At 39.3% G+C, this 25,024-nt stretch overlaps 2 protein-coding genes across 7 annotated transcripts in view; one reads left to right on the top strand and one right to left on the bottom strand.

The window, feature by feature from the left end:
* The first annotated feature begins 75 nt into the window (after positions 1 to 75).
* Positions 76 to 23,151, top strand: LOC105666332. Of its 5 annotated transcripts, XR_007226035.1 has the most exons (8): positions 95 to 286; positions 620 to 696; positions 1,076 to 1,219; positions 1,285 to 1,391; positions 1,465 to 1,591; positions 1,676 to 1,764; positions 22,666 to 22,812; positions 22,907 to 23,151. XR_007226035.1 is itself a non-coding variant. In XM_048411186.1 (7 exons), exons 2-6 carry the CDS (start codon positions 648 to 650, stop codon positions 1,756 to 1,758), a joined length of 510 nt encoding a protein of 169 aa, XP_048267143.1. In that variant the 5' UTR covers positions 95 to 286; positions 620 to 647; the 3' UTR covers positions 1,759 to 1,764; positions 22,666 to 23,151. The 5 variants fall into 5 exon arrangements, 4 of the variants coding, with proteins under 4 accessions (XP_020721641.1, XP_048267143.1, XP_048267144.1 ...); XM_048411186.1 differs by having other exon boundaries at positions 22,666 to 23,151; XM_048411187.1 differs by lacking the exons at positions 22,666 to 22,812; positions 22,907 to 23,151 and adding an exon at positions 6,408 to 6,619.
* Positions 2,109 to 25,024, bottom strand: part of LOC100649308 (roundabout homolog 2) — a 29,048-nt gene continuing 6,132 nt past the window's right edge. The window contains exons 2-11 of one of the 2 annotated variants that reach the window (XM_003399862.4): positions 20,946 to 21,254; positions 11,324 to 11,477; positions 11,045 to 11,175; positions 10,675 to 10,941; positions 10,302 to 10,582; positions 9,626 to 10,150; positions 9,228 to 9,458; positions 8,762 to 9,100; positions 6,621 to 8,673; positions 2,109 to 6,482 (exon numbers count right to left, since the gene is read on the bottom strand). In XM_003399862.4, coding sequence (XP_003399910.1) covers positions 6,304 to 6,482; positions 6,621 to 8,673; positions 8,762 to 9,100; positions 9,228 to 9,458; positions 9,626 to 10,150; positions 10,302 to 10,582; positions 10,675 to 10,941; positions 11,045 to 11,175; positions 11,324 to 11,477; positions 20,946 to 21,254 — 4,469 coding nt within the window. In that variant the 3' untranslated portion in view covers positions 2,109 to 6,303. Of the gene's footprint in view, positions 6,483 to 6,620; positions 8,674 to 8,761; positions 9,101 to 9,227; positions 9,459 to 9,625; positions 10,151 to 10,301; positions 10,583 to 10,674; positions 10,942 to 11,044; positions 11,176 to 11,323; positions 11,478 to 20,945; positions 21,255 to 25,024 lie in introns of those variants that run through there. The other variant, XM_048411166.1, reaches the window with a different exon arrangement.

The following is a 25,024-nucleotide window of genomic DNA, read 5'->3' on the forward strand; positions in this document are numbered from 1 at the left end:
TTATTGCCAAGTCACTATATGATGATTATTAAATACGGTATTATATTATGATTTATTACATACGTGTGCTTTTGTAATTAATATCATGTATACATATATGTGTAGTATCAGAGGTACTATGTATATACAAATTAACATGAATGAGGTTACATTTCAATGTATCGATCGATTGTTTGTACCGACTACTTGTGTCGTTTACGTTTCTAGTGACATTTGGAATATTTTGGACATTTTCGATCGTGATCACGGACGGGTGTTGTAAATGAATAAGCGGATTCAAAAACAGGTAAAATAGAAGAATAAAGAAAATAGTTACAACTGTTTTTGCTTCTTCTATTCTGACATTTGTGGAAATTTTGAAAATTAACCTTTTTTTATATCGAAATAATACATGTACATTTAGTACATCAAGTGAAATATACGTGAAATTATAAACAACGATAGCCGTTTTACCATGTTTTGTTAGATAAAATCTATATGAACATAAAATATAACTGGACAATGATTGGCATGTTCTCATATTATAAACCAATAGATTGCATATTCGCTTTATTTTAATATTTATCAAACATATTTGTGGTTTGTGATTTGTTAACATTAACAGTTTTTAAAATCATAGGTGTCGCATTATTTAAGAGAGACAGAAAATGGATTATTTCGTTGGAGAAATATTTGAAATTCCTTATTTTAAAACAGGTACGTATATTTGTCAAATAGATATGAAACATAACCTAGATCAACAAATCCAAATTTCACTTCTTACAATGTACATATTCTTACAAAATAAGCCGAACAAGTTATATATTTCCATTTAATTGAAAATTACAATGATTTTTCAAGTCGAAATTTTTCGGAAAGTAATATCTCTTATTATGCTATATATGCTAAATATGCTATATCATTGAGATGTATCAAATTATTAATCAAAATTGTTAATTACTAACTAGATAGCGTTATCTTTTAAGATGTCGTTGCACGAATTCCTTTTAAGACATTGAAACACTGAAAAATATTTAATCCAAAGTAATTTAATTTAATTTAATTTAATTTAATTACATCTTGACAATCGATACAGTATGGAGTACTATCGCATCCGTTGGATGGTATATAATTGGAATTACAATCTGCATTTGGTGGGCATCTCCGTATATTTTGGAAAAATATGCGAATTGGAAGTTGAAAAAGAATGAACAGGAATATGCAGCAAAATATCATAAGAGTAAATATCATAAGATGACTATGTCATATTTGTCAAAAGTACTTGCCTAATTTTATTATATCTAGATCCAGATCTATTGCGAGAAAGACTCTCAGGTTTAGAAGCTTCACGACAAAAAATGCAAGAAGAATATTATCAGAAATGTATGTTAGCAGAACAGGAAAGGATAGAGGTAAATTGCGAATCTTAACTTGAAATGCACCAAACATGGATTTAGAATATATATGTATTATTCTGTTTTCCAGCAGAAAGGAAATGCAAAAGGAATACCAAAATTAATCTTAGACAATAATGTCATAGGCGATAGACTAGGAAAGAAGAACAACGATTCACCACCTTTTACAGAGAAGAAACACAAATCTATAAGAGAGGGTAAATACACACATGGAAGATAATGATTTTAAAATAATGATATCAATCGATAGCGTTAATTCTGACATTCTCCGACTATTACAGAATACAATCCATTAATGGGCGATGGTTCTAGAGGATATCGACCCCCTAAGCGCACTTGTTGCGGAAAGGGTAGTTGCGGATAATTACATGTAAGCGTAAAAACTAATATAATTTTATTTTGTATTCATAATTATCAATAAGAATACTTGAAAAAAGAAAATCGTTTGTTTACGAACGAAATTTTGTAAATAATTATCGATCGTTGCCTTCTGTTACAATAAAACTATAAATTTCTAAATATATCCGATATAATGTTTAAATTACCTGAAGCTCTAAGATTATTTTGGACTCTTATATATTATTTCGTTTAACTTGAGCTCTAGCTTGTTAAATGTAAAGGGAAATAGGATAAGAGGAAGTAAATGTTTGTTTTTTCCTTTAAATCTTCATGAATTACTTTTAGAACGTAAAAAGTTTGGAAAATACTCGTATGTTCAACATCACTTTTTCTTTGTTTTTATTAATAATCGTTACTCGTATATTGCGTAACGCTTTTGTATATCGCTTTATATGCATATGTAGTACTTGACAATAATAATTATTACTTTTTAATTATCTACATTTGTGCGCGTCTTGTGTTTGCCTGTACGCGTATGACACTAGTCTGTATCGATCAATTTTATTAGTGTCATATTTTTTCTTTTCAATAACATGTTCAAAGTGGACAATCACTTGCATTTGTTTTATAATAAATAAGTTATTGCCTACGAAAACGCTTACGAACGAACGAACAATTTCTGTTTCTTATATGCGCTTTATTTACAAAACGTAAAGAATATTTAAGCTAAATCACTTATCAGCCTTGGCGATTTAATTTAGACCTAGTGGCTAAAAGATGCAAGTAAAATTGAAACTTATCGAATCGTAGTGTTCGAAACGTTTTTTATCGTTATTAGATCTTTCGATCCGAATGTTAATGATATGACGATTAGCGCGCTGTGACTACAAAATATATATATCGTTATTCTACCGTGTCGACAATTTTTGTCAGTCGGTCAACAAAGCGTCCAATCTTCGCAAGAGATTATTCAGCTATTGGCAGTGATTGATAATAAATCACTTACGAAACTTTCGCGAAACATTCCCTCGCTCGGGACAAAGTTGGTTTAATCGATTTCAACGAAGACGATTTAGTTCGGATTACATTCAATTTGCTTACTTTTCACTCTTCACTTTTCACTTTTCACAAACGGAAGAACACATCGACATGTGTTTCTCGTTATATTCCGTTCCCCGTTTTAATTCTCGGCAGGTGGTCGGTAGAGTAAATGGAGAGTTAATGGAGATGCGACGAGCGCAAGAACAAGCGCATAAGCGTAAGAGTAATTTAAGATAGACAGGACAACTCAAATTACGGGCCAATAGACGACACGAGAAACGAGAATGAAAGAATTAAAGATGCACGGGATTGAGAAGGGGGAGGGGTTGCGCAGTAAGCCGGCGATAGTGGGGATACGAATAAAAGCGAGTTTAAGGAAAAAAGGATTTGGTGTTTGCGTGCGTGTAGTACATGCGTGCGCGCGCGTGTGTGTCGTCACGATCCGTACGCGATCTTATATTTTCGTTCAACGTTGAAGGTGTTACGCGTAATATGATACATACAAACAGTTTGAACCATCATAACAATCGTGCAAATATGAGAAACTATAAAAATAACGTCATTACTTTTTTTCGCTTCGCAAATTGATAGGATGGTTCGGTATAACTGGTTCAAGAATCGTTTACTCTGCCGCATAATCTGTGACAAAAGTATCACGAGTTCTCGATCTTGAACTCGAAATATTTTCGATATCTAAATAAGTAACTACTATCGATCGAACTGCTCCCATATTGTGGAAGAGTTCGAGTGCGAATTTATGTACAGATTTGGAGGTGTTTCTTCGTTTGTTTGTTTCTTCTCCCAAAAAGAATCTACATACATATGTGCTTATAGAAAAGGATCATTTACCACCAGTCAATAGAGTCCGTAAAGACGAAGTTTGGCAAACTCAGTGTACAGTCTAAACAGACTATCAGAGATAATGTTTGAATATTGTTACGGTGAATACTTAAAATATAAGTTCTACGTAGCTACGTTTCTCTCTTTCTCTAACTCTTGTTCGAAATTTATCATTTATTTAAACACTCTACGAAAACGAACACTCCCCTTCTTTTAATTTAATTCGTTACTAATAGCTTTTTTCTCTCTAATTCTTATTTCTCACCTTTCTGGATGGATTATACTTGTATGTTTCTATATGCGATCTACGGATTTACCAATTTCATTTTCGAACCGTTACTCGCGCGGATAATTTTATATACTTATATACTTATATATAATTTTATATACTTATGTTACACATTGAATCGTATCTCCACACCCGATCTACGTAGTCTTCCGGAATTGTGATATTCGGCAGTGCGTTCAGCGTTTGTTGTTTCTCTTTGACGCTTGTTAACGTCTGTTAACACGTTGAGCGCGGCGCCGAAATCGCTATCTTTTCCGTTTAGCCGGCAGCGAGCGAGCGCCCAAGTGATACGATGATATAGGGCGAACCGCGACTTTAAAGCACGCGACTTCACTCACTGGGTTTACGTAGGGCTTATCTACTGTTGAGTCTGTGATCGAAATGAATGGTTTGATCCAAAAGGCCAAATATCCAAGTTAAAGGAAGAATTGTTCATGAATTACACAAAAAGGAAGGAGACGTACATAAAGTGCGAAGATATTGTTCGGGATGTTATGGTAACAACTCAAAACTACTTGGACGTGAGATAGCCAAAAATTTGACCAAAAAAGTTGTCACGTTTTGTAATATGTGTAGATCCAAGCCACATTTTTGTTTAGAGTGTTTTAATAAATTTCATTGAAACGACTACATTTATTTTTAACTTTAATACTGTCGGCCTCAGGGACCGGTGCCGCGCTCAACGTATTAATAAACCCATTCATTAGAACGGTATAATATAGTTCGACGATCGCCGATCTACAATCAGTCAATTCATTAATAATATTTACTCTTTGTTTCCTCACGCGAAAGAACAAACTAATTACAACGAATTTGAGCGATTATTACACAATGAGAGTCCTCTACTAGACTATCTCGATTTACATTAAGATTCGTTCCAATTCCGGAGCCTCGACGAACTCTCACGCAACATACACTGAGATTAGGAGGAACCAAGAGATGCAGTCTGTAAATGTGCTCGGATCAACGACGCCCGATTAGATCCAATTTAGAATATTATTCTGGCCGTTTCAACACTGTTGGTCGTCGTCCTCGTAGCTTGTCACTTATTCGTATTTTCTTTGTCTGCCGTAATCTTCACTGGTATTCGTAAGCGATTACCGACGAATCAATTCGTCAATGTTACGTAGCAATTGTTTTTCTTTCCCCTTTCGATCGATGCAACGAATAGAATACAGACGATAACTGCTCGTTTCCGATTCGCATTGGAGATTTACGACGAAAGACACCGGTCGACAGCTACTTTCCATTGTTTCAACTGCTCATAGAAGAAAGAAGCTTCTGCACACACACACACACGCACACACGCGCGCACACACACGCACACACACACATACACACACATACATACGCGCACACGCACACACGCATACGTACATACACAAAAAAACTGTTCGATATGATGTAATACTTGTTGCACGATAGTCCATCATTCTTTGCTGCACGTACCCTTAAAAGTTGTGCATACATATGTATATCGTCTAAGAAGTATCACGTGGCAGCACGTTCGTATCCATACGACAAAGTTAAAGAATCATTTTTAACCATTTAGGAACGTTACGTCGGAAAATAATAGAACCGTGCGGAACTCTGAGCAGCGAAAATTTAAAATTTCTGAAAAGTACACAAGTGCCACGTTGATCTAGCGCACAGAACTGCCATGTGCGCATACGCGTAACGATATAATGCGCGTTAATATCGTTTGCAATGACGAAGTCGACGTTAAAATCGTAAATTATCATTACTCACGAACAAAAATTATGAAATTAAATCTATTCGATCTATAACACTTCCTTTTCGTCATATCCATCATCTCGCATCCTGTTCACTGTTCACTGTTTACTGTTTACTCTTCACTGTTCACTGTTCACTGTTCACTGTTCACTGTTCACTTTTTACTGTCAACCATATCGTCCATCATCCATTTTCATTACTCAATGGCAGTGGTTGATATATATTGAGCAAAAAACGAAGAAACGTAATAACTCGGTTAGGTAATTATCAAAAGTATCGAAATTACGAGACGAACGCATTCTTCGCACTACTTGCGTAAACAGGGCTAATGGAGACGAGGTTAAACCCATCTATTAGGAAAATATTAATGAATATGAATGAAAGAGTTTCGCGCGACGAAAAACGGTCGATTCCAAAGGGTGGAAGGAAGAAAAGAGAGAGGAATAAAGGAATATCACGGTTAATACCAGTAGCTATTAAGGTTTGGAGATATCGAGGACGAGCTTAGTCCGGAAAAGGTACGTTGAGAATGTTGGCGATATCGTCGCGCGAGACGGCTACGATTCGTTGCGATCCAAGTAATTCGTTTGAGGTTGAAACAGCGGTTCGTATCACCAACGGTCGATTCTATCGGTCGGTCTTGATCCTCCGAGAATCCTTGTGACATTAGCCATCGCGGAGGTCGGCCGGCCGACTGCACTCTATAGGAGCACTCGAATTCCCACCACCTACGAAAACATTGTTCAGCTTGTTGTATCTTTGACTTCCAGAGCTGCTGACTGTGTTCGAGGCCGAGGAATTGTGTTGAGGATAGCCGCCGATTCTCGAAAAGCTAGGCACTTTATCTGAAAGAGAACGAAATATGTTGCATGTTGTACGTACATAAAGATCACACTGTTTTACGGTGATTTTTATCAAATCGATCGCAATGAGAAACAGAGAAAGAAAAGAAGATAAGAAAAATAGATGGGTGATATGCGAACCTTTGCCACGGTTATGCCTCGTCCTTTCTTGCGAGCTAATGTTTCCAGATTGCCTTGGAGGGATACAAGAATAATTACTGTCACCGCTACTATAGGTCGGTGAAGCAGTTCTAGTATTTCTTCTACGTGGACTTTTGCCATTTCTATTTCGGGAACCTGTTTTACCATGGAGGCAATTGGCCGATGTCGGAGCGAATTGATCGTTGTATTCGAGGGTGTTCCCATACAGGCAACTGGATTCCGAACAAGAACAACAAATATCCGAGTGTGCGTTCGAATCGCAGGACTTTCTATCCCATTCGTCGTTCTCAGCTTGATAAAGGTTCTCCGTTGTATAGATATCTTGATCATTTCGTCGATAGATATCCTCGTTCGCTATTGAACGTTCCGATCGTGAATCCGCACGATTTACATGACTGTACGCAGAATCGTAGTCTTCCGATGGCGAATCATTTCGTTTACCATACAAAAGAGAGCCGCTCTCGTATTCGTTTTCGTGATTACCTTTGTACGAATCGTAACAGTCGAACGATTGTGGAAAGACGGGCAGTGCCGGTGGATTCGTTTGCGGTGGCAAACTCGTGTATCTACCTTGCTGATGGACGTTATTTTGCGGAATAGAATTGTCGAATGGTTGAGTCTGCTGACCCGAATCGTTCCAAATTGTATTCGAACCTCCTAAATTGTTAATTATTCTGGTCGGCGGACTCGGTGGACTTTGCGAATTTCTCGATCCCGAGCCCGAACCGGAGCCACCTCCTCCACCGCCACCGCTACCAGTGCCTGCACCGCCGCCGCCGCTTCCACCTGCAGAACCCGAACCAGAACCGGAACCTGAATTCGAACTCGAGCTTAAACCCAGTCCCAACGCTAGTCCTGCACTCGTGATCAAGTCCAAATCGTTTTGCCTTTCGATACTTCTCTTGCCTAGGTGGGGGCTAAAGGCGGTTTGATGTTGGTACTGTTGTTGCTGTTGTTGTTGTTGCTGCTGCTGCTGCTGTTGATAATGGTGTTGATGCTGATACTGATGCTGCATTTGATGCGGATGATGATGATGATGATATTGATATTGATGTTGGTGTTGGTGTTGGTGTTGATGCGTATGCGAATGCGATCTGGAAGAACCGAGAGATCCCTCGAACGAGGGCGGATGTTCCGGCGGAGGTGGTAGCATGTCGCACCAATTCGGTGGTTGATTTTCATTTGGCAGCGGCATTCTGTATTGATGAGCTCTTCTTTGCGCTTCCGTATTATCCTCTGCGTTATAAACGCTACTGGCATTGTCGCTACTCGGAGACACGGTTGATTTGTTTCGATCCAAGTTCGAATCTAAACTCGAATAGTCCGGCTTGAGACAAGAATCACTGGAATTCGATTTTCGACCGGCAGTTTCTATCGAATCCGGGCTACGAGCAGGCATGCAGAGTGTCGTTGTAGCGTATGGTTCTGGCGGAGCTTGCAACTGTTTTCGAGCATTGTAGAATGTCGTTAGATTAACTTCAGCGTATTCCGAGCCAGCCATTCCAACGATTCCGGGTGGGAGGCCGATTTGATTCTGATTGCTTAATAGCTTCGTTTCGCAGTCCTTATCGGTGGTGGAAGCCTGGAGCGTGTTACTCGGCCTCCAACCACGCTCTAACCACAGAGTATCTTTGTTTAATTGACAAATGTCGTTAGCCGTGCCGACAGGAACATTCAAGTGGCCGAGTTGTTTACTCATCGCTTGCCTTCGACGAACGTAAACAGCACCCAATAACGCGGCGATAATGGTCAACACGACCGTTATCACGAGAATCAAAAACCAAGTTTCACTCACGACAGAGGCATTTCTTTGACTCGGATCTGTTCGTGGCGGCAACTGCGTCAATTGTCCTGGATCCATGTTCAAAACCGTTGGATTGGAAAACGGTCCAAGACCTACACGAGTTAACCCGGCAACGCGCGCCGTGTAAAGACCACCTGTCGTTAGGCTGTTGATAACCACCGACGTTGTCGACGCATTTAAAGACATCTGGCCCAAAATCTTGTTGCTGCTATTGCTTTTGATTTGAATCTAGCGAAGGAATAAAAGAGAAAGCAGACCTTGACTCGATTCTCACGGAAAACTAGCTTTTAGATCGTGTTGTCACACGCGTATTTACCTTATATCCTATTAATTGTCCATTTTGTGTAGTTTTCGGCGGTGGAGACCAACGGACGAATGCCGAGGTTACATTTATCATGCCGACATGAACATTTTCAGGTGCCCCGGAAGGTACGTCTTCCAGCGTGATCGCTAATTTCACGTTGCTCGGTCTCCCTTCGATAGTCTTGAAAAAAGGAACTAGGAAGAACTCGTAACGGGTGTACTTGTTTAAATTGGTCAAAACGTAGCTGGTTGCTCCGGCATTCAGTACCGTGACCATTCGATATTCTGGCTTCTCGGAAACTTGACGATATCTTATATATAAGCCTTCGACCAAATCGGCAGCTCCCAGTATCTAGAGACAAACAGCACAGGAAAGAGTGAAACAACAAATAATTCGTACCTATTATATAATTGGATTCGATCGAAGGATTTATATTTTCGCAACGCGTTGTTTGTTCTATAGCGCCTCTACTACTTACGTCCCATACGATCTTTACGCTGGTACTGCTCAAAGGCTGAACATCCTTCAAGTAAAGAATTTCACTGTTGAGACGATCTCTTGCTCGAATTAGTTCAGTTTGAGGAATCGCGTGTTGATCGATATTAGTCGTGCGCGCCACATCGGAAAACGGTCCAGGAACGGAAAGACCCTGACTGTTTCGAGCACGAACAAGGAACACGTAACTGGTATCTGGCTTGAGATTCGTTACCTATGAGACGAAAAGAACAGCGATTGGGATTGCATCGTCGATTAACGTTGTTCGTGGATAAAGGCAGACAGAATACGTCTATGCACAACATATGTACATGTCTACTTGTGCCTTATGTTCTTGCATTCGAACCTGGCCTGATCATGTACACATATCCATGTACTTACGGTATAAACGTCATCTATTATTCTCGTTCCGGCAACGATCCAGCTAGTCTTTGGATTCGTAGCAAAATACTCGACCGTGTAATCGATTATTTTGTTAACGCCTTCGTGTCCCGGGCTCCAGGTGAGCGTGACCGTGTTGCTAGTGGTATTCACTATTCTTGGTTTGCTTGGACTTTCGGGAAGTAGCGATATATCTGGCATGACGACGCCGTGATAACTCGCTGCTGGGCTAATCGTTAAACTAGCCGACCATGACGTATTCCCGGACTCGGAGGATGCAACACACTTGTATATTCCCGTGTCGCTCGATTGAAGACTTTTTAGAGAAAGAGTGCCGTTACCAGCGATCGTAAATCGATCATCGCCATCGATCCGTACAAGTTGGTCGTTCTTGTACCAGCGGATTTTTGGACTAGGCCTTCCGAATGCACGGCACGGCAAAGAAATTTCACTTTTCGGTGGCAACGTTTGATTCGTTGCTCCAATTTCGATGACAGGCGGTGGAACCTCCTCGACCGATGTAACCTAACGGAGAAATATAAGAATCAATCTGTCGGCATTCAACCAAGTACAGTTACCCTTCGTTCGTATCCTTGTACGGTTTACAATTTCACGAGCAACATCGAAAAGAGAAAATCGGGGATCGCAGATGGTCGATCGATACGCAGTCCAATACCTGAAGAAAGACTGTAGCTGTGCTCGCACCAGCCTGACTGATCGCGCTGCAAACGTAGTGTCCTTCGTCTTTTCCAAGTACGCTCTTGATACGTAAACTCCCATCGTCTGTGATTTTGTAACGTCCTTGGTATTCGTTTCCAGGGAACATTAATTCTTGAGAACCTTCACGTGTCCAAAAGATAGAAGGCTGCGGTGCGCCACGAGCCGCGCAGGAAAACGAAACGTTCGATCCGACGCTGATTATCTCGTCTTTTGGGAAACTGCTGAATATTGGCCTCGCTGACGGAACCAAACAAGAGAGAACGTCACGCATCGTTGCCAGCATCGATTCGTCAATACGGATACACGCATTCCGTTTTCCGCTTACTTACAATGTACTGTCAAAGTTGCAGTCGCAGATATGGCACCGACACCGTTCTCAACATCGCAAATGTACGTCCCTTGATCTTGCGACGTCACTCTTTCGATTCGCAAGCTTTTGTCGTCCAAAATATGCGCCCGCCCGATTGGCATTTTCCCATCATTTCGTCGCCAAAGGATCTCAGGTGGAGGATCGCCGCCTACCCGGCAGGCGAATTCAGCCGTTTGGTCAGCTAGGATCGTTTGATTGGCAGGAGTCGACAAGAAGAATGGCTTCACTAACAAGGAAACACGAATGCAAAAGTTGAAACTTTTTCATCGTCTATGTTGCATCGTATCGCAGTATGGTCAATTTTTATTCGATTCATGGACATTACTCACCGTGAACTGTCAAAGTTGCCACTGTAGATTCTTTCACGCCCACCATGTTCTCGGCAACGCATTGATATTTTCCCTGATCAGTTTGCCTAACATCCGAAATCATCAAATTCCCTCCGTCTACCAAAGTGATACTGCAATAGACAATTTTCGCTAAATGTGAGTAATTAGTTTAGAAATTAATCGAAATCGATATACCACATGTACTTATGAAATGCCAATTAACAGTTAACCGTTAACAATGCTACGCGATTAAACGAGGGGCGAAACGAAGCAGATTACCGTTTAGTAGCATCCAAATCTATCTCGTGACCATTCTTTTTCCAATGCAGCGTCGGTTCTGGATGACCTCGGGGTGGTCCGCACTCTAACAGAGCAGTCTCTCCAGCTGCGACTCTTGTATTTTGTGGTTCGACGCGAAACTCATCCCTCAACACTGAAACAAAGAATATAGAAGGTCGGATAAATCGGTCGTTTCATTTTAGTAGCAATTATTTAGCTTAGTGTACGTACGTTTCTTGAAACATTTCACTATTTACAATAGAATTAATTAAAAAGAGGCGACAAGCTATAAGATCACAAATACCAAACTTCTAAACTCATCCTAAGTCCTTTCTCTTTGATCGTTTCGGTCTCTGGTCGAACGATGAGTCACGCGATATAGCCGGTGTATCGGCTAAGCCGTTCCGCTCTGTTTGTTCATCGTTAGCGCCGTACAAACAGACCTACACTCGTGCGATACAGTTTGAACAGCTTTTCATCTACTTTTTAACGCTTCTCTCTTTTCTCTTCTCCTTCGTTCATTCGCTTTCGCCGCAGCTTACACGCAACCTGCCCGTCTCCTATCTCGAAATAACATTTCGAATCATCGATCATTACGATTCATATCTTTTACCTTTCGAGCTGTCGAAGAATCCAAATTTTCTCTCTCTTTAATAAGTCCAGATAAACGTGAGAAAATACAGTAGTAACAGCGATAAACTTTGCACCAACTTTCAAGAGGATAGAGTAAGAAAGAAAGAAGGACAAAAGCGTGGTAGGAATCTGGAGAGGAAGAACGGAAAAGAGAGAAGAGAGAGAAGAGAGAGAAGAGAGAGAAGAGGGTGAAGTTGGTGCGTAGTCAAACAACCTCCAATTAACGGACGCTAGATCTGGAGCGAAAGAATTGAAGGGTTCTTGCATCTCCCGTCTCGCCCCCGCCGTCTTTTTTCCTATTCTCACCCCTGTACCGGTCATATAACCCCTCAGGCTTTTTCGCGTGCCGCAGGAACCAACTAATGAGAGCAGCAGGCGCGTTCCCTTCGTGCTACGCGTGTACGAACGAGACAAACGACTATGCCTGTTAGACCGTGCGGGAGTAGCACCATCTGCGCGAGACGACTACTTGAAAATCGGGCTAGCTCTCTCGTTACAAGATGGGTAGAACGACGGTATATGCAAACGGCTAGAACGATCGCAACAATTTGCCAACATTCTTCGTTAAAGCGAAAACGTTCGTTTCGTTTCGTTAACCGTAGCAAATTTATCCAGAACTAACCAAGTAAATTGATTTCCGCATATTCATTCATAACACGCGATCGTCTGTTTCACGCATATGCGATCTTAGCGGTCGAAAAACTTTGATTATCTTTCCAGTTACCAGTGGTTTCGCCTTTACAGACAATGACGCGTAAACGGCCGAACAAATTACTATATCTGTCCGTATATACTTGACACATCCATACCTATTGTATATTTGTTACCAACGAATGAAAGATAAATTTCGCGATAACACATGTTAATAATATCGGTGCAAAGGATAGGAGAGTATCTCGCTCTTGCTCGATATAGGGGCAACTTTTGCATCGGTATTTTTCACTACCGTATTCGATATAATTAAAGAGCATAAATAAACACAATGGTACAAGGACCGGTTAGAAAGGGCAAAAAGCAGTGGTAGCGATGGCATTGCTTACGTAGAAGCTCGGATATTCGCTCGGTAGGTAAGAGCGTATTCAATGCAAATGGCCACTGGACTATCTCCGTATGGGTATACGTTAGTATGCTTGCATGTTGCATGCTTGGCTGCTCGATGCTTTACCGAGAGTTTCAGCCGAGTCTCGAAAGGTGACCGCTGCGCCTCTACTCAACCTCTACATACAGTATACAGATATACCAACGGCATATCCGTATACGGATAGTTGATCGCCAATCTATACGTATACATACATAGAGTAGGCGTAAGTAGGTGCGTCTACTTGGCCAACTACTCATCGGGTGGTTCTCCGATTTTCTATCAAACCAATACTCGATCGTACGTACATCTTATCCCGGTTATGCTGTTTTCCACAGACTTTGAAACTCTTATCTCGAGTTTAATCGATCCCATCCAAACAGTACTTTTATTTTATTTATTTCGATGAAAACGGACGATGCATTATATTCACGTATCTAGAGGCACGTTCATCTTTACTTAAATATTACCATCTTCGTTTGTCTCAAATTTCTGTATGAACGCAAATACGATTACTTTGTTTCGTGTTTCTTCGTTGCATGCACGTATGTGTACAGTGTACAGCGACTCTCGTACAAAAGCACTCGAACGTTTTTTAAAGCAGGACCACTTAAAAATTGGACCAAGAGACTTGAGATTTTACGACCAGTTGTAAGGATTAGTTTACTGGATGACGCGTAAACAACATTGTGAAAGAATCGCAATCGTAAAGAAAATAGCGCAGGTGGTCACGTTTCACAATTCTTTTATCCGTATCTATAATGAAAATTTAGAAAATACGGTATTCTGGATTTATGTCAGCTATACTATACAAGGTGAAAATTTCATCGAAATCGATCGATGCAGAAGCAAGCGGCAGGCATCGAAAGGCGTACGTATCTTTAGATTTGTTACAGTTATAATCTTTAATCGTTTGCAACTCGTAACAACGTTAACCGATTTCGATATAACAGATACATCGTACTTGACAAAATTGTTAAAATCGAACGTAGCGTACAATATGAATCATAGCGAGATAAGAAATTCGACAATGCCTTCATATACGTAACAGTAACTTGGTTCACTCGTTCTATAAATCAAATTTTATAGATACCTGCGATCAATCTGAAAATTTGATACTTGTATTTATATCTTTAATCTTAACACACAAGTGAATTTGAACAAATTGATCTCTCTCTCTCTCTCTCTCTCTCTCTCTCTCTCTCTCTACACACACACACACACACACACACACACACACACACACACACACACACACACACACGCGCACGCACGCACGCACGCACGCACACACACGCACACAGAGCACGCGCGTTAACAACACTTAAGAATAGAGAATAGAGAAGGTGTATGAAATTATCTTTGACGAAGCAATTATCAATGTATATATTGTGATAGTTTAATAAATTCTTTTTTGCACTGTCAGTGTTATTGTTTTTGTTATTGTTATTGAAAGTGTAGTACACTGGCAATGATTTTACAATGGCAATGCAGATGCAAGAACGGATAAATATTCGTTTCTTTAACGAAGCGTAATGCGCTCTCTTCTTTACAATTTTCATGATTTTTGAGTCAAAGATGTGATAGAGGTTTATCCGAAATTCGAAACGTTTAAGATTGGCCATGTTGACGGAGGAATTGTCGGCACAGCAGTTGCTCGCGACGCGACGCGCCAGTCTGGTCCGGTATGCCCACGGATTCGATATAAATAGACACGAGTGTGCAGCCGTTCGTGTCCTCGTGTGACTATTCGATAGACAACACACAACTATCGAACTACAGACAAAGTTGTCGCTTTCTAGTCGAAGAAACGAATACATATTTATCTACACACGTAAGAGACGAATGCTTACTTACGTATCATATACTATACGTACACATGTACCTACGATAATCTTGTTTCTAAGCCTTTCTATACTTAGAGCTTAAAGACCGACGCGGTACTTGGTATTTTCCCTTCGAAGGCCAGTCCTTCGTTCGACGTTAAGATCTCCATATCCGTAGTTGCGTCTTGCCTCCGGTTCTCCGCCCCCTGTTACGGTTCTCCGTGTACATAAAGTTAACGTCTTTGACACGAACAATTTTGAAAGCGGAAAGGAAGAGCGGAGGAAGTTTATACGACGGCAGATTCGATTTAACCATCGCGTTTGAATTCACGAAATCCCGTTAACACGCACACTCTATCTCGGTAAAATACGCATTACGTATGGTACCTGGCTATACGATACCGTGACCGTTCGCTTAACATTTAAATTGCATCGTTTCTGTCTGGTTTCTGTCACATCGAGTCCCTGATTTCCCTAAGCCGGACGAGCGATATAATTCACGTCACACGCCACTCGATCTTACTATTTTTGTACTTTATATCTTAGTACTTGCTACGATTTTTCCTCTCGATCGAATTCTACGTCAAATATTAATACGTTTGGACGTTCGTTTGATATTTCCTTGCTCCTGTACGTTATCACGTTTCCCAAATACGAGTACGAGTGTTTCGAACGGGCTGTGATTAACGTACTCATCGTTACGCGCTATTCTAAAAGAGAAGAGATTTTTCTCGTTGTTTCTTGCCAAATTTTGCAATTCTTTAATTTTGTAATCCTTGCCAAATAAAGCGACGGAAGGGAGGAAGACCGAGAGAAGGGGTGGCAGTGTACAAGAGGACGGGTAGCAAAGGGGGAAGAGGGGATACAGTCGAAAGTGACTCTCCTCTTCCTCCTCCTCCTCCTCCTCCTCCACCTCCACCTCCTCTTCCTCTGGTTCAGGCTACGTCGCGAGGGTACTCGATTACTCAATTAAACCGTAGTGTCGGTAGGCGTGGCAGTTGGACGTACTCACGCACATATATCACAGAGGTACATCGCATACTGGGTAGGAATGGGATTTGTACGTGCATACAAGAACGAAGGAATATGCTCCATTACTATCCCTATGACGCTTACATAGATGCGAAAGAGTATCAAGAAGAACGCGGAATACTACATTCATATACTACTATCTACTCTTAATCGTATCATTGTATAAATTACATAAAATGTTTAAGAAGAAACAGCGGAGGGGGGGGGAGGGGGAGGATAAGAGTTCGTACGACGAAAACAGCGAATCAAAGAACAGTTTCACAGGCAGATAAAAGATATATAAAAGCACGAATGAAAGTGAAAGCTTCGTAAATCGGATATCAAAACCATCAGATCGGATAGAGAGTTAGATACGCAAATGTAAACGTAAACGGAAAAGCAAATGTGAACATGACTGTGAGTGGTAGCTGTTCGATATTTATCGGTGTTCGTAGATTGTATCTTGCGATAAGCTTTTGTATGCACCGCAACTCTCAAACTGTACATTGCAAACTTAGCTGTCCACGCCGGAAATACCTACTATAGGTACGATTCGAACTGAATGGAGTCGTTGTTTCAACAGCGTTTACTCTTTACCACTTGTAACATACAAATCTATAGGGAGATCTGTACGGGTTTGGAAGAAAAAAATAACCGTACTGTGTGTGTCGTGTTATTATAATTTGATTACACGTATCACTGATTACATGTATGATAAACGATAAGGGAATGCGACTGTATATGATTTGAACTTTCTTAAATTTGTTTTGTTAAAAAAACGTGAAGATCGTATTGGCCAGCTCTCATATTTGTTACCTTATTTCAACTACACGAAACGTTTGTACATGTATATGATGATATAATCTAATATACACGTACGTACTGACGTATATACAAATACACATATACAGCAAAAGAACGTTAAATTTCTCATTATTTTTCTCTATTCTTTGCATCCTGCTTCTACAAAGTACGGTATATTATTATTCTTGGAGTAAATTTTCTTATGGTTCGTGACCTTCCAGGCAACACTTTTACTGCACTTATGCTGCAGGCTATGAAAGAATGAGAACGGAAGTTAGGCTACCCTCGTAAGTACGACATGAAAAAAGGTCTCGTTCTTTTGAATTTAACGCGACCAGGAGACACTTGAATTTTATCATGTGCAATGTGCAACCAGCGACTACCAACGAACAATATAAATCGAATATCATTGATAAAAGTCTCTTTCTCTCCTCTCCTCCTTCTCCTTCTCCCCGCCCTTCCTATTTCCTTCTACTGTAACAAAATACCACATGTTAATTAGATAGATAAGTGTATCAAACGCTTAATTTCGTAAAATACAATTGATGAACGAATCACGTCTTCTAAACAGTTCCAAACAAAAGAACATCGTTCAAAGCAAAAGTAAAAAGATAGTATTAGACTACGTAAAAATAATACTATAACTAACTAACGATAACTAACTGTAACCTATATATATATATATATATATATATATTTTACCTATATATACAGGTTACAGTTAGAGAAAAATGATACAAGAGGGATGTATATAATAATAATTTGTTCTTAATAATGAAAACAAGTCTGATACACGTATCATATGTACACGCATTATACACATATAAATTGGTTGGAGTAAGGAGCTTATCCGTTGACTTCTCTTTCGATTTTGGAGAAACCGAGTAAGCGAATAGGTTATATACTGTCGGTACTTTGTATCAACGAATCCGTCGATATAGAACGTCCTCCTCCTTTGGGATTAAAAGCTGTAACACCTCTTCGCTATCCTCTCCATTCCCCTCACCCTTCCCCATTTTCTACCCTCTCTTTCGTTATATCTTTCTTTTTCTACGCGTCTCTTTGCTCGTCCAACCCTCCGACTCTCATTTTCTTCTCCTCTTTTCCCCTAAAAGCCGCGCGAAGTAACCCTGGCACAGCACAGCCAGCACAGCGGTACTATGCCGTCCGGCTAATCGATACGCGTTGGATAGAGAGAACGAGGGTCCCGAATGGGGTTCCCCGGACATCGGAGGGTTGCAAGCAAACGGATGGATAGGTGTTATTTCACCAAGGCGAGAATCGAAGAAAATCCGGAAAGCTAAAGTCGATCTAACGTTTTCGTTGACTTTATCTTGTCAATTTGATATCAGTTTGATAAACTAACTACACACGTACATATATACGTACATATAACTAATAAAATGTCGTCGATCGACGATCGATTCGATATTCAGTCACCAAGGCTACACCGTTCTTATTATCCATTTCTTCGCTCTAAATAGCTACTTGTCTCATACCAAAAGTTTCTCTGCGTTCGTCTATTACGTACGCAATTACGTTGCCGCCTATCCCTACGAATTTCTCTCCTTTCGTGTTAAATATTCGGCAAAACGAGCAATTCGATATTTTCTTTTTCTTTTATTGCCTCGACGCATTACCAATATTTCTTCAATCGTCGACCAGTCAGGGCAGTCCCGCGTTAGATCATCGTGACTGCAGATCTTTTTATCCTTTCCTTTTATTCGTATTTTCTCTTATCTGCTCTCTATTCTTCCTTTACAATTTTTTCCTTGTCTTTCCCTTTTTTTTCATTCTCGACCAGTATATTTCGGTGCGAGTCGGTCGAACAGTATACTCGCAGCACAAAGCCTTATTCATAGTCGTCGGCCATAACTGCCGTTTGCGTCTACAGTCTACAGTCTGCAGTATACAGTCTACGGCCATTGCGATCACCATCTTTATCGGCGCGGCGTCGAATATCGAGTTCGTGTGACAAAATTTCTACACACATACATACATACATACATACATACATACATACATACATACATAATGGTAAAATAAAAAATATTCGGTAATAACGATATTCTCTAACGAAAGTCACGAAATTAGAAAAGGGCGCATGAAAACGGTAAAGCAATCGTGGGTACGAGTCTTGAAATAGGTACACGAAACGCGAGAAAATGTACTCCATCTTTTTTCTCGTCGTTCTTTCCATGAATATATTTGTTAGGATAAAGAAGAAGAAAAAAATACGACGAGGAAAGAGATACTTGTTAGGTAAAAATACAGATATGAATTGTGAGTAAAGACACACGAGATACACGATACATAAAGGCGTTATGATGTGTGAAAATAGTTGATTTGCGGTGCCTACGTAATTAAAGGAACGAAAACCAAGTGGAAATTATACAATATTATAATATTCCACTCACTCGGCAATTCTCAATCAGTAAAATACAAGCGTAGTGGTTTTCAATTGACATGACAATAAGATTGAAAATTTGTCTTGACAAACGGCAAAGGTTCAAAGAAATTTTCCAAAATAAAATGATCTATTTGATTTGAAAATCTTGTTAATGCGAATATATACATTGCATGCAACACACTACCACCTATTCATGACAAACTATGCTGCATCACGTCGCACAACACAGCACTCTGTTGGTCGAGCATACGCTCGCTGTAGATACAGCTCCGTATCGATTTCTATTCTCCTTCTCTTTTCTCCTTCATCCCCACCGTTACTCTCACTCTTTCTTTACTCGAACATGCATGCGTAATGCGCATATATATGCGTATGCAGAAATGTGTATGTTCAATCTTCGATTGCACGCATAATATGCAACAATTTCTTCGTAACCGACAATTTTTATTTCTATTCCACGTTCCCAAATTGTTTTCGTTTCGTTTCTCCTCTATTTTTATTATTCATCTATAGTCTTCGCATTTTCTTCCCTACAATTTCTTCCCTACAAATCTACTTATTTTCCGTATTATTTATTATCCTCATCCTTAATGCAATATACATGTATTTCATTTATGTGTAAGTAAGTATTAGGTTGTCCGAAAAGTGTTTTTCTTTTGCAAACGTGTTTTTTTTACAACAGTGCACTTTCATATAAACATGAAACCAAGTCTGTGAAATGTCGCGATGTTTATCTCAACATAACAAAATGGATCGTACGTAATTCGATAGAATAATATAAAACAAAATACGTTGTGCGTCTATTATTTCCTCATAAAATGAAAGAAACTTTTCGAACAACCTAATACAAACAACGGCGCGCGTGAAACACGATGGAATAGATTCGAACGAATCAAAGGGAGAGAAAGTGATAAAGAAATATATGAAAAATAAATCCCGTAATATCGAATATATTAACGCTGAATCGTTAAACATGATGCATTCGAAACAAAACTCATTTCCTCTACAGATAATACAAGGTCGTTTAAAGGATATATACATGTACGCACATACGTACATATATCTTTTTGGTCACTTTCTAAGGAGTTAAGTTACAGGACTGCGTAACGAATACTGATTTTGAAGAAAGAGAAGCAACCATCTATTCTAATATAAATTATTTCTGTGTTTCTTTTACATTCCACATTATTATCATTTTTAAACACATTATGGATTTATGAGAGTGTAAACGGTTTTGATTATAGGAATAAAATTTGTCTTTCGAACTCGATATGTCGCGTCGAATCTACCATTCGGTGCGTATATATTTATTAATATTTGCTAATTGAACTTAGTTGATTGCTATAATCAAAATTGCACTGTTTACGCGAATTTGTTGTTCTCTTCTGTTTTGCGATTATTATATGCACGAGTGTAACAAAATTGCAAGCAATTTAGCGATCGCAAAATGCGAGTAAAGAGATGGGTTCTATTCGATGTGGAAGGGTTGCTGTCTGCTCTCTCTTCCTACCCCCTTCTCCTTTCGCCTGAATATCGATCTGCCTTAAACAAACTCGACTTCGTCCTCCGTTTATTCGAACGTAATCGACTCGTTCTTTGTTTTGTACAAATACACAGATCAACCTTACTCTAATTTCTTTCGTTCTTCGCATCGCGCATACACAACACACGTACACGCAATAAGAGTATATACACGTGTATGCGACACTACGCGACTACACGGCGCGAAGTACGCGATGTATTATACGTATTATTATTGTACTTTTCACGTTATCGAGAAATTTGCGACTGGTTGTGCATGATTGTTGAAACGATTTCATCTTAGATAATATAACCAAAGATGATCTCGGATAGACTCACCTGCGACAGTTAGCGTTGCGTTTCGACTTGGAACAGAGCCCGCTTGATTTCTTGCAACGCACCAGTACACTCCTCCGTCTTGTTCTTTTTTCCCGTGCATTACTCTCAAGAAGAAAAGAGATCCCGTAGGAAGAAGAACACGATGTGATTTTGCATCTCCGGGTGATGTTTGAACTAGTTCACCGTCCTTATACCACTCAATCACGGGCTGAGGTTTACCTTCCGCCTTGCAATTCAATGTTACCGGTTCATTCTTGGCCACTATTATATCCGAAGGATGTTCCGTTATACGCGGTGATCTCAATTGCCCTGGAACCAGAATATTTTGATATATTATGATTGATTCGTACTAAAGACAATTGTAACGTCACAGCCAAAAATATTCATATTGATTTTTTACTCGATTTTCCATTTTTCCTATTCATCGTTACATCGTTATATTTCTCATTACAATTCTATAGACAAACTTTCCATAATATATACATTCGTCGATATACGTTGCACTTATTTATTACGTTATATCTATGTATTAATTAAATTCACGTAGCTATATTGAATTTCATATCATTTGGTAATACGTATACGCTTTCATACAACCAAAAAATGTTACAATATCTATAATGAAACGTGCAACCTGATAAAAAAAAAAACACTTCATCGGAAAATAAGTATATGTACGAATACTTTTTTTTAGTTACTGTACGTATCTAAGTACGTAAGTCTCCGTCGTTTCGCTATTGTGTTGAATTTTACTAGTATTCGATGTGTGTGTACGTGTGTACGGGTACATATGTAATATGTACATATCTTGTATGCCAACAAGCGCGCTCTTATTTAGGTCGGTTGTAATTCGACAATGTATAACATAGCCTCTAAATTGTTGGTTGTACGATGAAGATAGACACGCTTACGTTACCTGCTTCAAACTCCATGCTTGAACAAAGCTATTTCAACTATCCCGATATAGCTAGAGGGATTCTAAAATATTCTTGGAACGCACAGGGTACAGATACAACCTATAGACCACAAGTAGTTTACAATCGCTTCGTGCAGTCTGCAAATTCTACTCGAACGTGAACGTCTAAAGCAAAATCAGCCGAGAAATGTTGCACATCTGTAAGAACGTTCATTTAAATTCCGAGATGTGCGAGCGTTCTTTGCCGTAATTAAGAAATTCTTCGTTTTTAAAAGTTTATCCCTAGCGTTCTTTTCTATAGCGAACGAAGCAATTTCGTCAGTGGATGATTATAATATTGACACGTATTGAAATGTGGCAACAGGAAATAAGAATGCAGAAAGAACGCAATAAGTTTATAAGATATATGTGTGTACGCGTGCACGTGTTTTTATATAATAATATTATAGGCAGCACATTTTATGATTCTAGCGTAACATGACATACACGTATTGCGTATACTCGCAACAGACAAGTGAACGTACGTAGGGATATAGGCGCGACGAAATGTACACGTACATGAGGAGGTCGATGAATAGGTGCTACGTATTTCAATTTTTTCAACAGATACCCTTGAATATATTTCTAAAACATATCTTTGCGTTATGAGAATTTTTGACACTTTTTAGGCGCGCACTTGCTTGTATGACAGAATAAGATATAGATAGACAATTGGGGGAAAAAAGAGGAAACAGAATGAATGCTTTGGTAATTATAATTATATATACAGAGGAAGTATGTCTCACCGCCTTCCATGATTTTCAGATTTGCTCACGAGGTCTTTGCCATGATGCTGAACTACTCTTTTCTACGCATACGTACGTACGTAGGTACGTACGCACGCGCGCGCGCGCGCGCACGCACACACACACACACAAAAATATTGGCTTTATGCGCGGACATGATGATAAGGTGAGTTGTGTTTCTTTCTTATCCTTTCTGTGCCTAAGAATTGATACGCAAGATCTATGAACGCATCCTATAATGCCATTGTCACACGCTCAAGAAGGCCACCCGTTCAGAAACAGTAATCAGGTCGACGAAACATCTTGCATGCCACAGCTATCGAAATAATAACCAAACAGTAACGGAATAGCCGTCTCTGATATACATCCGACGATAATCCTTCCAAAGGGATTAAAACTTCAATATAAAAACCCTGCTAAATTAGCGCTCAAGACGTTATTCTGTTCTAACACTTTGAACCGTCATTCTGTTGAATCTATATAATAAAAATTCCATTATCACATACGAAGTTCAATTCCTTCACCTTATTCGTGAAACGTTCGAACTGCGACGCGAGGAGATCACTGGCGATCTATCGGTTTCGTGATTTCTTGTGTCTTCGACGTGACACCATCATACCCGTACATAAAGTCAATCCGATCCTAACCCAACTCAAGATAAAAAGTAGCAAAAATATATTTATGAACATGTATGTTGGAAATTAATGTCGAGCGGTAGTTAAAAAGTTACTCAGAATATTGACCTTAACGATACATTTGAAAATCATTAAAATCAGTCAGCCGTATACCCCCTTCTATTATATATAATTACCAATTCTTTTTACTCTATTTTTACTTTAGTTGCATGTTAAAGAAACATTCAAATAAAGACGGATTTATATAATCGAAAAATAATGAATAAATTTTTAAAGAGTGACTGAGTTTTATTACTTTGGCAGATGCCTTTATTTATCTACGCTTGGATACACAATCTTTATCGTATTCTATAAATGTCTTTGCCGGTGTTCATTTGTATATGTACCAAACATGTATGCACTATGCATGTATAGACATTTGCGCATTTCTCTTTTGTCCTCTCGCTTCAGTATTCGGAAACAATAGACATTGTGGCTAAATTAAAATCGCCTCCGGAGTTTTCATATTTCGCTGTTGAACAGAGTCGTGAGCGCACGTGAACCAACTCCCAGTTCTTATGCTCGGTAGGCCCGAGGCATCTCGTTTCATTTCAGTCCTAACCTTCTCCGAATCAAGCTATCTCGGCAACCTGCCTTGCCAACCCGCTGTCACTCTCTTATTTCTTTCCTATTTTATCACATCCACCCCCCCCCCTCTCCCTGTTTCTTCGTCTTTCTTCATTTTTTGTCATATTATATTTTACTTCTCCTTTTATTCTCCTCTCCCCCTCTTTTTCTTTTTCTATAAATATTGGGTTGGCAATTAAGTGATTGCGGATTTTTTCACTAGGTGGTATTGAGAATATCCACAATCACTTAGTTGCCAGCCCAATATAATCTCCAAAGCCTGCTAATTTCGATCAACATTTACAAATATGTCAAATATGTATATTCAATTTTCTGTCGCGATAGTTACAGCACTTGACAAAATCTGCCAAAGATATTGTAAAATAACAAACATAAATGAAATTCTTGAATAGGAATCCAGAGAGACGTAAAATTGCTTGAAGCGTTCGAAAATTCCAAAGTTTCGAAACAGTCGGATATTTGCTTCTATGCATAATACTTTTCACTAACATATAAATACATATTATATGTATGTATCATTAATCCAACGATACGTCCAACGAGTTCAAATATCCGAATTTTTGTACAATAATTCTGTCAATAAGATCAGACACGAGAACTAATTTCGGCGATTATGAAGATAATCTTACAGAGATTAAAGTACAGAATTCTTGCACACACGATGACTTGGCTTATAGCTTCGCAACTGCAACCTGAGTATTGATTTGCCGCTGTTGCGCTTCAGCTCTGTAGGTTCTATTCGTTTCGCCGTCTTCGGAGACTCTGCCAGCTGTACCGGATCTTGTTCTTTTCCCCTATCATAGATTTCTTTTCTTTCTGTAAATCGTTTATCGTTTTTTTTTATCGCACGTACAACGTTTTACTCGACTTTCTCTTTCTCCCAATTTACTTATGTTTTTCTACTCTGTCCTCTTTTCCCCTGAATCTCAATATCTCCATCAGTTCCCCTTTTTTCCTTTTTCATTCCTTTCCTTTCTTTTCGTATTACATATACGTATATATGTACATATATCGTATATCCATATGTTCCATCAGAATAGTATATCGTCATTCGATTAGTCACTATTTCTCATTTCTTTGTTCATACTAATCCCTTTCTCCATTTTATATTTGATT

Source organism: Bombus terrestris, chromosome 12 (genome assembly GCF_910591885.1).
Source record: "Bombus terrestris chromosome 12, iyBomTerr1.2, whole genome shotgun sequence".
NCBI lineage: Eukaryota > Metazoa > Arthropoda > Insecta > Hymenoptera > Apidae > Bombus > Bombus terrestris.

What these genes read in the sequence shown, in the direction of transcription:
- LOC105666332 (XM_048411186.1), top strand. Translation starts at nt 648, where the DNA reads ATGGATTATTTCGTTGGAGAAATATTTGAAATTCCTTATTTTAAAACA. An exon ending in AATTCCTTATTTTAAAACAG is followed by an intron (nt 697 to 1,075) that starts GTACGTATATTT and finishes CAATCGATACAG; the next exon opens with TATGGAGTACTATCGCATCC. An exon ending in TGCAGCAAAATATCATAAGA is followed by an intron (nt 1,220 to 1,284) that starts GTAAATATCATA and finishes TATTATATCTAG; the next exon opens with ATCCAGATCTATTGCGAGAA.